The sequence below is a fragment of the Oreochromis aureus genome, linkage group 7, assembly GCF_013358895.1.
Source record: "Oreochromis aureus strain Israel breed Guangdong linkage group 7, ZZ_aureus, whole genome shotgun sequence".
Taxonomy (NCBI): domain Eukaryota; kingdom Metazoa; phylum Chordata; class Actinopteri; order Cichliformes; family Cichlidae; genus Oreochromis; species Oreochromis aureus.
This window is the reverse complement of record NC_052948.1, coordinates 3,832,320-3,847,673: the sequence shown is the minus strand read 5'-3', so window position 1 is coordinate 3,847,673 and position 15,354 is coordinate 3,832,320. Positions and strand designations below refer to the sequence as shown.

General features: G+C 38.1%; 1 protein-coding gene across 3 annotated transcripts in view; it reads left to right on the top strand.

Annotated features, from left to right (window-relative positions):
- The first annotated feature begins 12,967 nt into the window (after window positions 1-12,967).
- Window positions 12,968-15,354, top strand: part of hipk2 (homeodomain interacting protein kinase 2) — a 65,817-nt gene continuing 63,430 nt past the window's right edge. For all 3 annotated transcript variants that reach the window (XM_039615399.1, XM_039615398.1, XM_031725990.2), the window contains exon 1: window positions 12,968-13,339. In XM_039615399.1, the coding sequence (XP_039471333.1) occupies window positions 13,321-13,339 (19 nt within the window). In that variant the 5' untranslated portion in view covers window positions 12,968-13,320. The remainder of the gene's footprint in view (window positions 13,340-15,354) is intronic.

Sequence of the window (15,354 nt, the reverse complement as noted above, 5' to 3'; positions counted from 1 at the left end):
AGCTGAAAAAATGGACAAAATACACTAAGTAGCTTCTGATAAAAGAAAACTGAACAACAAGAACATAAAACAACATATTAAACCATTTTTTACATTATATCTCAGTTTCTGAAATGGCATTTAATTCGTTTTTGTTCTTCTTTGTTTTGTTCTTTAGGCTAAGCTTTCTTTCATTTCATTTCCTTTAAAATTGCCAATTGTTCGACCCTTTTCTAGCGGTGAGCATTTCGATACTGAAAATAACACCCTGAATTCAGAAAAACTACACAGTAAATGCTGGGAAATTACACCATAAGTCCCAGCATGAATAATAGAGTGCTACAGTTTTTATTGCTAAAAATAGGGAAAACTTTAGATTACCACCTGATCATATAATACTTTTTCCAAAATTTACAGCAGAAATGACCTACTATAAATGTTATATACTGCTCAAAAAAATAAAGGGAACACTTAGAGTTAATTTGTGTTGTTTAAGTGTTCCCTTTATTTTTTTTTTGAGCAGTTTATTTAAATAAAGAAAAAGTAGTTAAGCACATGCAGTGTAAGTTGTCTTTATCCATACATGTATGTTAGATTGTGCCCATTACTAACACCAGACACGTCAAGAATACCCAGAGTTTACATTTTATTCATTTCTGAGATTACACCCATCAGTTTCCCAGACTTTACACTTTATCTCACTTACAGTATATGCTCTTATATTAGAACATATTGTAAAACATTCCCCTGTACATCCAGTTCCAGTATTTTATGAGGCAGGACTGGTATAGTGTCCACTGTGTAAAAGTCCACAGAGCTCCAAGGTCGCACTGCAGCATCAGTGAGGTCAACAGTCAGTGGTGCCGGCATTTGTTTTCATTTCTGTGACTGTGGATGAAACTGAAAATGTCAAAAGAAAGAAGTACAGCTGCTCTGATGCTGATAGCATGACACAATAATCTCCTTTGTTTTCTTGTGCTATGATTAGATGCTCTGATATACGAGCCCCTAATTAAACAATAACTACTTCCCAGGATCGGCTAATTACAACTCAAAACAAACACGTGTCCAGAGGGGAAGGTCGAAGAGGTTACAGCAAAACTGTCTACACTTCAGTATTATGGTGATCCGAATGTGTGTTTTTGTGTGTGTGAGTATGTGAAGGGCGGAAGCAATGGCCTGCTGCACCATCTCAGCATTTTTGACAGCGGCGTCCTGCCTCGTAGATGCTTCACTCTGTGTGAGCAAACAAGAAATCCAGTTATTTAGAAACTTTACAGGTGAGCAGCTCCTTCTTTTCCAACACACAATTACTGAAGATTTGACTTTGACTTCCTGCAAAAGCTTTCCAAGGTCATTGTCATTATATTGTTTCAACTATATATCTTATCAAATATTTCTTATATTATTAATATGTCTGGATTATTACCCTCCTGATAGCGTGATGCAACATTAGTCCAAAAAGCAGGAACCTGCTGTTTTTGTCACTACTGCGCAGTAGTTTACAACTTAGTGTCTGCATTAGTGACTTATGTTAAAGCCACCTCTAGCCACATAGCTGTAATAGCGATTTTTAGTGATTCTGGTGAACTAGTGCTTTATGAGAGGAGAAGTCTGAGAAAGGAAAATGCACATCTTTGAAACAATATTATTCTTTCATAATTCATAATTTCATAATTATAAACTAGTTGTTGCTACACATTGTTACTATTTTACCGATGCGATATAGGGACCATTAACCTACACAATAAAAGCTATTTTCAGTGTTTTTTTATTGTGTGTGTTAACTCTGTGTTATAGCTCAACTGTGTAAAATCAGGAAAATCACAGATTGTGGTCTGCTGTTTGGTCCCGAGTTGTACTGATTCCGTATTAACTGTGTTTGGGAATTCGGGAATTATGAGTAATTAATTAATTACCGCTGCTCTTCCACGTGTGTAAATGGGCAAAACTCTCTGTCTTTTGGGAATTTTCACAAATGTGCTTATAATTGTTCACTGCTTACAGCTACAAACAGCTATAAGCCACAAACAAATTGAGTTCTAGTTAATATTTTCTCAAAACTTTATTGTCAGGTGAGTCTCATTGATATGATTTGACTAAGGGTCTGGGGTACCTTAAGTAAAAATGTTTTTATAAATATTTGCAGTCAAGCAATATGCTGAATTTAAGCTATATGTAATAAATTTCTGTATTTTCTATTTTCATACATATTATTAATATCTTATCATACTGCGCACATACTGAGAGAGTCTCACTCTGAAGTCTCATAAACTGAAGCATGAGGCCTCCAATTATGTACAAATGTTTTTAGATTATTTGTATATTTAGGTACACCTGTATGATACTTCATATGCATAAATATAGTTTACATAAATAGTTAGCTATACCTGTAGTTCTCTGTAGTTGGAATACTGGCAGCTTGCGTTTAGTTGAATATAAACATCAGACTTGGGTTTCTATAAAGAGGCACAACCATATTGTCTGAACACTCATGTCTACACATTACATACACACCCTCACAAAAAACACCAAAATAAACAAAATCCCTGACCTTATCAATAAAACACTCTTGTATAGTCACAGACAACAAAATCCTGCAAGTACAAACGTCAGCATGTCAGTCTGTTCAGATTTGCAGCACAAACTCGGTGCTGATTTCAATGCATACTCGACAGTGAGTTATAGGCTTAATTCCCTACAGGCATTGAGTACAGCCAGCTCTAATGAAACACATTGGTTTGGATGTGATCTGAAGAGCCTTGATAGCCGCACCATGTGGAAAAGAACATATGGATCACCGAGCTCCTCTCCAACATTCCTGAACAATCTGGCCAGGACATTGAGCATTTTATCACCACAGAGGACTCAGCAGTTGGACCGCTGAGACTTCCAGCTGCTTGCTCCCAGCAGGTTTAGCATCCTCTCTGTCCTCTGGAAAAACAGGAAAAGACCTCTTGCACATTGCTACTGTGAAGTCATGTTCTGTAACTTTATCTTAATCATCTTCTAAGAGTCTTTGCTCTGTAGTTTCCAGCTGATCGTGCAATGTCAACACTCGTGGTTGATCGTGCCAAAAAAAAACTATGCGATTGTCGCTTTTCAGTAACTTTCCAGTGACACTATTTTAGCTCGTGCCCGTAAAAAGAGACCGCCATCGTGTTTGTCTTCCTGACCTGTGAGTCACTCAGTCCATGAGCAAGAGGAGCCGTTTGGATTAGCAAAACAATTTAAAGCTCACTTGTTGTGAGATCATCTGAGAATATGTCATCAGTTCCACTCGCAACCTTGGGACCCTGAATGGACTCTGCATTAGTTACACAGCATACTGCAGAGCTTAAGCGATTAGGTACCATTAGTGCATTTTATAGGAGAAAATAGGAGAGGCGAGGAGAGGTTCCACAGTGCTAGTCACTGCCATGGGGCGTGGTATTTCAGACAACATTCATCATGTTATCAGCTTCCTTATTAGAAAAGCTCAGTGTGGGAAGATGTGTGGCATGCCGGCCAAACTCTGCACTGCTCTGAGCTGTAAAACCTTACCTCCTTCTATTTTCAGAACAACAAATGCCTCCTTCTCAGTAAAAATGATACGTACCTTGTTACATGTAAGTTTCTACTTTTAATAAAGAGACGTGACAGTTTTCTTTCTGTGCATCATCACTGTGATAAAGTGTTATGGATAAAGAATCTTAAAAGATTTTCAAACATTGCTTATTGTGTATTATTTTGCCAGAAATGGGATTTGGCTTAAAGAGTCAACAGCAACAACATTATTTCTTTGTGCCAAAGTTAGATAATCATTTTTCTGCAGACTCCAGCAGGTGTCACTCTAACCTGTAGTGCAGTGCAGGCATTAATGTTGCAGCCACCAACCCAACCTGGCTTGGGACCGTCTGGAGCAGCAAGAGGTGGGGTCAGTCAATCACCCATTCAGTCATTGCTCTGCCTTTTGCGAGAGAGTTCACCAGAGGTTCAACCCTGCACAGCAGTGAAGTGTGAAACCCAGTCTGCTTGCCACACTCTGGCTTGCTGAACCGGCCCCAGGGGGAAGAAATGTTTTCTCCACGCTGCTGAAAAATGCCCCTACCTCTGTATGTATGCATGTGTTTATTTTGTGTGCTAAATAGTGTTGTCTGAGTATTTAAGCTATTTCAAGATAACAATCATTAACACTATTTGATGGCTCTAGCATGGGAGACTGCGAAAGCCTTCATTTCAAGTAAATGGAAGAGGAGAGACATTCTTTCTGAGAAAACAAGGGGAGCTTTTTGATAGACAGGAAAGAAATAGTGGTGCATGGGCCTACAGCACTTGAGAAACCACTAACAGACTGCATTTCAAGGACACAACCTTTACTTTGTATTGCTGAGGAGTGAAGTTGGAAGAGTGGGCGTAATTTTCTACTTGTCTCTGGACTTTGCCTTCCCTGAATCCTGTCATTTTAAATCTTGGGGTTGCAGCTGCTTTCAAACGCAATGGTTTCACACAATGTTTGCTCATAGGCGCAGCGTTCTGCATCATGTTAATCTGCATTTATGTTGAGCAGGTTTTATAACTTCCACAGCAGCTGCACCATCACAAACAGACAGGAATTTACATGTTCTGGACACATTTTCTCTTTTCCTTTCACTGTCTCAAGGTGGATTCACATGTGGCTGTGTGCATGCATATAGGCCCAAATAACTGCTGTGCCAAAGAGGGATTATAACAACACTTTTAGCAGTAGCTAAATCAAAAATGCTCATACTAGTCACAGTTTTAAGCCAGCTAAAGAAAGTGCTATATCCTTAAGTGGTTAATGTTCATCCCACAATAGAGAAACTGAAACCTGGTGAATCTCTTCAAGCTACACCATAGAAAAAAATGTTTGTTGCAAAGGAAGAGCAGACGAAGCATGCTAGTTCTAATAGACACCTAGTCAACTTCCCTTACTTTTATTCAGATTAAGCAGTTAAGTCTTTACTGATTGTACTGACGAGTAGACTTTCTCCTTTAAAGTTTTTTCTTCTGATATTTGAAACCCCTGCTGCCATACAGGTTCAATTCCATTTCCAGAGGTCAAAACACACTGGGCACATTAAATATATATTGTAAGCTCACAAGCAGCATGATAGGCCTGCCTGCACCTTTTGCTGACTTGTCTTTAATGCTATGGGACAGTTTGGTGATAGCATGGATAGCAGCTAGTTAGCTTAACAAAGTCAGTACAGTAAGCTAACTTTTAACAACCATGTGAGAGAGATACATCTTCTCATCTCCCAGCAAAATGTCAAACAGTTATTTTAACACCTCATTATATTTTGGATGTCCTTTGGCTCTGTTGACACTGAAACAGAGATTGCCTGTTGATTTCCACTGTGAGGAGTTGAATATGTGTTCCACTCATGACCGCAACATTACTCATATTGTGCAATGTGGACTTAGCAGAGAAACTTCTGCAGGCCAGTAATTTATGCATGAAGCTTTGGTTTCTCTAAACAAATTTATATTAAATCAAAAGAAATGCTTTTTATGGTCCTTTGGTGTCTCGCTGGTCAAACTGACAACCCATCAAACCACTAACAATGCACTTTCCAAATTTAAGTCTTTAGCCAGTCGAGTCTGGTAGTGGAAACTCGGGGCTGAGCATATTTAATCACTTGTAGAAAGATGAGTTTGACTAACATAAACACGGAATACATTTAAAACTCAATTACAGCTTGCAGGATTGGAGAATTCAAAAAACGTTGTTACATGTGAAATTACATGTAGCCCGTCCACTGAAAGATGGAATCTGGGTGAAAGGAAAGAAAAATGTGGAAAAGTAAGCTGGTTATATTAGATGTGTCAACATTTTGAAGGATCACTGTGTGATGATTATGTAATGATTTGAATCGCGTTAGTCATTGTGTGTATCCGCACCCTCAGCAATCTCTTTCTGCTACTTGAAATGAAGACTATATATGCAACATTCTGCTGCCATTTTTAGTACTGGCTACCTCTGACTATGAGACTAATTTGTCATGTGCATAGTAGTTACCTTTTATTATTTTTCTGAAGCCTAGCAGTGTTCTCACCTTTTGCCTCAACTGTGGTCGAGGAGGCCGTGTCCAACCTGCCCTCAGAAACATCATGTCAATGATAAACCAGGCAGAACGTTCAAAACCACTACATGCTGTGCAGCAGCAAGAACAAGATGCACTAAACGGGTACACACAAACATTGCAACACAAAAAGGACAGAGAATTTTTATTGCTGCTGAGCACACAAAGTAAATGGAAAAAAAAGGGAAAGAAGCAATTCAGTGCTCTAGATTTTATAAGGCATGTCAAATTGCATGGTTGTTGGGGGGGACTAGCCCATATGTGAAGCATATGGGCTAATTATTTACAGCTTTGGGTTGTAATTTATGCCGTTTGTTGTTAAAGAAATACCGTAGCTAAGTCAAATAGGTAGTCAATGCCAACATCATTGTCAGATGGATCTAAATTCTGTTTACTTTGCTGAGCTGCCTGGTAAACCACCACTCCTCACAGGCAGGAAAAACATCACACTTGTACGTACCAACAAAAACCACAAAACAGCTTTCGTACAAAAGAAACTCAGCTTTTAGTGTAGAACAGCTGTCTTTCATTTCACAGCTTGGATAGAAGTCATTTTGCCTCATACTTGCTTTTTCATAAAAGTATATCGTCATAACTGACTGTCAATAAGAAGTAATTCCTCAAAGTAATTCAGTCTTTTACTGACATAACTAAGATATGGTCACAAACTCCTGCAATAAAAAACACACTGACAGCATCGCTGTGTATGACTGAACGTTTTGTAACCGACTGTAATTACTTGTAAACGCTGTTCTCTTGCATGCATTATTTCACACATGCATGACAGATATTTTTTATTTGAAACATGGGCAGTGTGTCAATCTGGAACTCATTTTATATAAACATGTTGTCCTCGCACAAATCCTGAAACATCACAAACAAACTGAGTAAAAGACATTTTCCCATGGAAATGCTTATTTAAAATCAAGTGATGTCGCACATGTCATTGAACCAAGAAGCGGTCGCTATTCGAAAATGTGTGAAGTAATAAAAGGACCTGTGGGACTGAGCAGTGCAGTACAGCAGATAGGGTCTGAATCAGCACAGATCAGCTATTTCAGTGCTAAACAGAAGGTCAGAGGTCATTAACAACTAAGTGCATTTTCCACTGACGCAGTAGAGGCAAAAACAAGCATGCAGCTCAAATGAGCAAAATAAGAATTGGCAATATTTATTTATTTATATATTCATACGGGCGCGCCTATGTAAATCAATTTCAGCATATAATATACACCTGAAATGGGACCGAGCACTAGAGGATAATGAAAGAGCGGTTGCCTGCTGTATATAAAGCACATGTACACTAGGCAGTTGCTGTGTAACAGGAGAGCTAAAATTGGCTTCCTACTGTGTATATTATTTCATTTCTTTCTCACTCAAGACTAACATTATGCACACTATTTTCATTATCTATTTGAAGTTGTGTGAAAGACAGGCAGTTTCTTGTGTATGTCTGGCACAAACACACGCTAACGACACTTAAGGGAATTTGCATGTAAAAACCCTGTAAATGTAAATGCCTGTGTCCTCTAACTCTGCAGTCTGGACTTTTTGAGATTTCTCTGTCTGCAAAACCAGGAGCATCCACTACTCAGTAAACACACTAGTGAGTAAACATATACTTTAAGTCACCACAGCTATGCTACTTTAAATCTGCCGTGTGTGTTCCATATTCTTATAATTAATAACAGTTTACATGTGGTGTAAATACATGTGCAAATATGGAATACGCTGTGAATATGGTGTGCTGTGGCAAGGAGACAAAAAAGACCACACTAGTAGGCAGATTATAATATAGTTCAAAACATATATATATATATATAGTTTTTCCTCAACTAATCACACAGTAACATTGGAACTTAAAACACAATGAACAAAACATTAAACTCATATATCCCATCTTACACCAGTTCTATACAAACAGACAAACACTAGCAGTTCTAAACCACACTGATGAAATCTCTTTCATTCACATGGAAAACACTGACAACTGAGAATGCTCAAATTTAACTCCTACCCATGAGCAAACACCTGTTGCTTTTAAATTAGCAATCATTGCTTTAGCAGTCAAACCTCTTGAGGTGTGTTGTCGAAGGATGCTAACTTTAAAAAGAGTAATAGACTGAAAGGAGTCGAAGAAGTGGGAGGAGTCATAGAAAGAATAGATAATATTCTTTTAACTTAAAGCATTTTTTCTTTCTGTTATATTTCATAATAGAAAATATTCTGTGTTCTTTGTTGTCTTTGAGTGTTTTATATTTGAGTTTAAAAACATAACATCTTACATCAGGTTATTGCACACGTTACACTTTGTGTAGCGCTGAAACTGTGCCACCGATGCTCATAGCTGTTTTCCATTTCCGCTCAGCATATCTGTGTGAAGTTGGTTCTTTGAAATGTTTGTTTTGGAATACTTGTGGACTTTCGGATTTTTGTCGCACAATAAAAAAATTGCTGTGGGCAAGAACCAAACCAGTCACTTCCACATAGCATGACGATAACTCTAAAGCAGTGGCAAAGATAAGAGGAAGACAGTTTTCTGTGTGTGTGTGTGTTGTGCATGTTCAACAAATGGTCAGTATTAGTGGGCCCCTAGAGTCATGAGGCACTAGTATAATCACGACAACTTACAGTTTGTCTGGATTGCATGCACACCATACTGGTGCTATTAACATGCCATTCCAAGCCAAAACACAGAGACAGATCAATTTCCCAAAACTGTTAAAAACAGTTTTCCCTATTTTCACTCATGAGTTGTATATGTTCAACGTTTTTTGGAGGCAATCTTTACATGAATAACCATTCATAAAGCACTATTTACAAAGCAGTGCTGGATTTACTGTAACACACAGTTCTCCAGGTGGAAACACTAAGAGTTAAGATTGCTAACACACCAATAAGAGTCTCAGGATAGATGAAAGGGCCACGGTTCAGTTCACTAATTTTGGCACGTTTCCTTTGATGTTGATGTTGCACGCGATGTTAATGAGAATCTCTGGTCTGACCACAGACTGGAGTTTGGGTGTTGAAATAGAGTGAGTTGAATTTCTCTCTTGATGCACCAAAAGTTGTTTCTTTGTAATCGTTTTTTGGCCATAAAAGGACAACATATATATATATCTATATATATATATATATATATATATATATATATATATATATATATATATGTATATATATATAACCTTTTTAAAAAATGGATTTGAGGGATTGCTTCAAGAAATGTGACTCAGCAATCAGAAAAAATATTGACACTTTGATTTGAAAGATTCATGTTATTTCTGTCTAACTCCATTGCTCTTATCGACTGTAAACACCCTGTTTTTTGAGTGGGATATATCAACATGCACCATCAACTTGTGTTTGGCCCAGAATTGTCTTACACGATGAACCTAGGGGACCGGACAAGTATTAATCCAAGGTAATTGCCCCAGACCATCTGCCTGTCAGTGTGTTTGTTCAACAATTCGTCGTATGTCCATCTGTTAGGCAAAATGCCTTTGAAAGCCCTGAATGGATTTCTCTGAAACTTCAGGACATAATTGCTTCATTATTGTTTTTCTGAACTACTAAAACACTAACTCCTAATTCTCAATTTCCTATGAAAATTGATCATATTAGCCACTCTTATGACAAAAACTTTAACCATTTTTACCTAGTGAGGTCTATCTTTTTTTTTTTCAAAACTCTAAACACATTCTCTCTACCTCGATGATAGATTGATGACGCACAGATGTTAAAACTGTTGGCTTTTGCAGTTACTGATGTGATGAAACCAGTATAAGCTATTTCAGACTGCAAAGCAAGCGTGCGGTGATGGTTCGTACCAGTAAATATTGGAAACAATGTGAAATGAAGAAGAGGAAGAGAAGAAGGGGGAGAAATCATTTCGGTAAAAGAGCAATTGTGACAGACCATGTTTTTGTACATGCAATCACAACACATGTGAGTGAGTCACTTGCATGTCTCATACCATAATTTATCCATAAGTGTCCCTCTTCATGTTTTGTACATAACATAGTGTTTAATTGGTTTATGTGTCTTATATTGGGTTAGAAAAATGCAAAAATGACAATTTCTTCAAGTAAAATATAATATGAGATATACAAGTCTTATTAATATATTTTGTTATTACTTGTGAACAATCCAATCTTGCACACGAGCTGTGCACTACTTTATTTTGTAAAGATAAAGAAGATGGATGGAGGAGGGGGTAGCAGTCGAAGATCCATCTCTGTGTTTGCTTTATATTTTTGGAATTTTTGTAGATCTGCTAATCAGCCACATGAGTTTGGAAAAACGTGAATTACACATACTGATCACTGTGATTTCCATTTTTTAAACAGTGTACAATGAATGCTGACTAATGTTAATATTTTTTATTCTCTGTGTGCGTGATCTGAAACTACTGTGTGGTTGTGAGCCCAGATAAAACCCCATTTGATGTGTTTGTGTGGTAATATGTGTCTTAATTAAACTGACCGCTATAGCTTTGTTTTAACTACCTGGTTATTTCCACTTACATTTTGGATGAAATCTTTGAAATGTTCAAATGTCTTTTAGGATTGGGATTTGGTTTCTTTAGGATATTTTCTTTTGTCATCACTTCTCAAAGTAAAAAATACAATTTTAAATGGATGTTTTTTGAGTTTCTCAGCTAAAGAAAACAATGTTCACATTCAAAACAGTTTTATAGAAGTTGCCAGTTTCACATAAAACATGTTTTGCGAAGTGAAAGGTGAAATTGAAGATGTTTCCCAAACTATTGGGAAATGCCATTTGCCGAGTTACATCCTGTTTCTACTTAGACCAACAGTAAAACCGTTTTGCAATACAAAGCATTTCTGTAATAAATATGTTGTTCACATTCTGAACCTTCAAACAAATGGTTTGAATAAATATGTGGAACTGTCTCTTCTCAAGAAACCAGCTGAGTCAAATACCAGTACATACAAAAAGTAACTATGATGTATCGCTGTAAGATCTCAATAAGTTTCTTTGGAAAAATAGTGTAAGTTTGGAAGCATAATAGCCATTATCTATAATTATAATTTGACTAAAAAGGAAAGCTTGGCACAGCTGAAATACAATGTACTTGTTCATACACAATTCAAGCATTTTTGATGTAACTTACAGGAAACACGGGGGTTATTTTTTTTAATCTTCTGTTGATACCAGGGTATTCACATTTAGTGTGTCCTTATGGAATTATTACAAAGCTCATTTCTAACTAATCAGCAGAGTTGGTCTGTTTATGCTCTGGCTGCAATGCAACTATAAAAATGTGTCACATTGTTTTGCTTATTTAAAACAAAATTGAGTCCATTAGGTATGATCACGCTGTGTGACGCTATTTAGACTGTTTAGGACAGAGCTGAGCACTTGTACATTTTTAAACATACTTGTGTATTCTATACCATATTTCATATTCTGAACATTTCATAGCTCAGACGCTGTTTGACCAACTTTATGTCCACAGAAAGTATTCTCTTGACGTTGAGGATTTACCAGTGTAAGTCCTTTTTAGATACGCTGTAGTGCTGTGGTTGAAGTATCATGAATAAACAATGCACTGCTGATGGAAGAGCTGCATTACTGTGATTTTTAAAACCAATCAAATATAGGTTGCACATCCCATGGGTCTCTAAGACTTCATTTTTATGCCTGCTTTGCTACTACAGGATCACTTAGACATGCAGCGGTCAGCTCTACATATATGATGTGCGTGCAGGCTGCAGGCTCTGTGACGCTTATAATGAATGAGTAATTGCATAACTCATTGCAAAGCTGTATGGCTTAGGACAGGCGCAGTATATGCTGAACACAGCTCATCCCTGATAGGTGAGACAGTGACTGCTTAAATGTAGTTGTATAACATTTGTAGATAGCTTTATTACGTTGTGCTTTTATGCAATAGAAACTCAGAACTTAAACTTTAAATAATTTTTGGGTGTAGCATACTTCGTCAGGGTTGCAAAGTGTGCAGTACTATGTTAACAACCGCCCACATGTCTAAATGGACAGGTTTAATTTAGAGGTTGGTGCGCATACTGCTGTGAATGCAGGATCGCTGGTAAATGACAGATTACTCACATTTGTGTGAGCCCATGTAATCCGATTCCAGTTTATTCTGTGCAAATCTCATGTCGTCATACTGTAGCCTACAGTGGGAGCGCTTTAGCTTCGTACAGACATGACCAAACGCACACGAAATCATTCAACTCAGATGCACTTTGCACGGCTCTGAATAACGCGGCAGAGATTCACGTCACGCCATGTCCGAATATTTATCATCTATTAGCATTTTTATACCCACCAGAAAGTGTGCACATTGGTTAGTTCTTCTCTCCTTTACATGACACCGTTAAAAAAAATCTCAGTGTAGGCTTTAAAAATTAAACTAAAAAAAAAAAAAAAACTACAAGCAGTACGTTTTTTGACATGATAATTTCTCTTTCAGCCTTCAGCATTTTCTCTCATTACTTGCTGTAGATTAATGAGAAGTCCAAATGTACTTTAACTCCATTTCTTAATATTAACATATGTAATCTTATAGCTGTTTAAACCATTTCTTTCACATATATATACATGTATAATAAGTTATAGTAGTTATATGAGTACAATGTTGTTACCTCGTAATTTCCTTTTTTAAAGCTCCCAGCGCCCTCAATCTGAATGCTAATTTTAATCATTACACAATATATAAATAATAAAGAATATTTCTATTATTAGTAGTAGTAGCAGTAGTAGTAGTGTTATTATATCCAAAGTTGTTGTTTTTTTGCTATGGACAGACAGGAAGAGAGAGGGAGGGGAGAGAGAGAGAAGGAGAGAGAGAGACACATTCACGGTCTGCCTCATCGATTCGATCGTCATTCGACTCTCTCGCTGTACACCAAACTCGCTGCGCTCTGACCACTGCAACTTTTGCAGAGACTCCTCACTCCACAGACATGTCGCACAATAGCTGAAGTAAACCTGTCATCGTGGCTCATCATTTGAGCCCACAGAAACACACCGCGGGTGGGATTTGAATTGCACAGCCTGTCGTCTGTCGCTCGCCTCGCATCGGACCCCAGCTTTGAAAACGCCTGGATATGAATTATGAGTATTTTCCTCACTAATGAACTGGACCAGTAATGCCGGAGACCGCGTCGACCCTCTCATCAGCATTTCAAGATGGCAGATTTTTATTGAGTTTTGAACAGAAATATCGCTTTATTTTCTGCCATGAATAACAGAAATCCTTGCACCGATGGCCCCTGTATACGAAGGTAAGGTGGTTTGGAAAACGTGCTGTTTTTCCCCTCCAGTGCTGCTGTGTACTGTATCAATCGTGGTACAACTGAATTGCGGCTCATACGTAGGGGAGAAGATGCGTTGCAAGCTCTCTCGTTTTGCCAAAATCATGCAACCTACATTAATATTAGATTTTCTAAACCTAACACGAGCCGACTGTCAGATCCCCGGCAGCTCTTTGCCTTAGCGCTTTAAACCACAGTTAAAGAATATTAGAGAAGGCTCAGTCAGATCGGGGTGCCAGTCTGAGCTGTGTCCGTTAAAATCGCGCTGATGAGGTTGCAAACCTCCAGAATAAGGTCAAAGATAAGTATATGTTTAGGACACGGTACATTTACCACTCTCTGTACTCTTGGACGTTTATTTGTGCTCGTGTTTGCTCCTGGTAGAAATTTCTTTAGCGTTGCTTGAAGAGGGAGAGGGAATGAAAGAAGGTCGGAGACCGATCGGTCCCAGTTTCGCCTGCATTCATTCTTCTATCTCCCATCTCCCCACATCAGTTTAAAAACTAGGCTATCTGACTTTTAAGGCTTCATCGACCTCGGGGTATTGATTCACATACGTATTTGTGTTCCGGAAACGATATGCAACCTTAAATACAGCATATTCGCTATCGCTGCAGCATTGTGGCTGTGACTAATCCAATTGAGAGAATACTACCCCGTACGCTTCTCTACATTATTCGCTGCCGTGCATTTTTCTTATTATTCTAAATGAACAATTCACACACAAACGCAGTGATTGTTGACTGCAATGTCGTTGCAAGGTGGACTAGCAAGGCTTTAAATGTAAAACAATGCAAGCGGCCCATTATAATCCGCGCATGCAAAATCTGGGTCTGTGAATGGTTCAACTACTGTACAAATAATACCTAGAGGTTAAATGGAGTGATAAAGCAGTGGTAACGGGAAAATTAAATCGCGTGCAATTTTATGTTGTATATATACAATTTTTTTTCAACTTAATTCATTAGTAGTTACATATCAATCAAAAGTAGGCAACTGTAGCGATACTCATCTGATAAACAAGAGGACAGAAAACCCTCAGCAGTAAAGGGAAAAACAACGATGTAAGCTATACATATTGATCAGATCCTTATACAAATTGAATAGTGGCAGAAGCAAACGGTGAGCCTTGGTGTTTCTCATATTTAGTTTGTAGCAGCCTCATGTTTGCTTATCTTCTTGTCCACTCTATAGTCCCTCTGCTGGCATTAAACGGAACCCCTGATTTTCACTTTGAGAGAGAGAATTGTTAAAAGTAACACTTTTAGCACACTTTAAAGTGCCGTTAGAGAACTATCATGAGCAAAACTGAGTCTTAATAGGGATATTTGAGTTACACGATGGCTCATTTGGGGATATACAGCATCATGAAGCACAATAAGGCGCCTGCAAACTCTTGTCTGTGTGCTGTTATGTCCCTATAGCAATATTGTAGTGATTTTTCATTAGGGGTGTTGAAGCTTAGAGGCATAGCCTGAGACTCTGGCGCTTCAACATGAAAAGGAAAGTTGAAATGAGACTCCTATGCAAAAGGTAATTAGTGTAAATTACATTCCCTGGCTTTTCCCTTCACCACCGAGGGTAGGAGAAGAGAAGAGAAAGAGGCAGCAAGGGGAATTAATTACCTTGCCTGTCCTCCCCGGAGTTGGGGAGGGGTGTTATGAGAAGTCATGAAAATGACCAAAGTCTCCGGTGGAAAATAGGTGTGGGGGGGCCTTCACATAGAAGAAAATCGGCTATTATGTTAATGACTCCCGCTTGTCTGCAGAGCAACTAATAACTTAAATCAATGTGATTGACTACTTCCTTTGATTGTTTAAAGTCAAGCACACTGAGGAAAAGCCCATTTGCTTTTGTTTGCTGATCTCGTATTCATAATCACTTATGAGAAAGCATTTGTTTAAAGAAGGCTGAGATTTTCAGGACTGACAGTGGGCATTGTACTAGTGTCAATTTGTATTGTTTTTCTCTTGCCTAAATTTTTT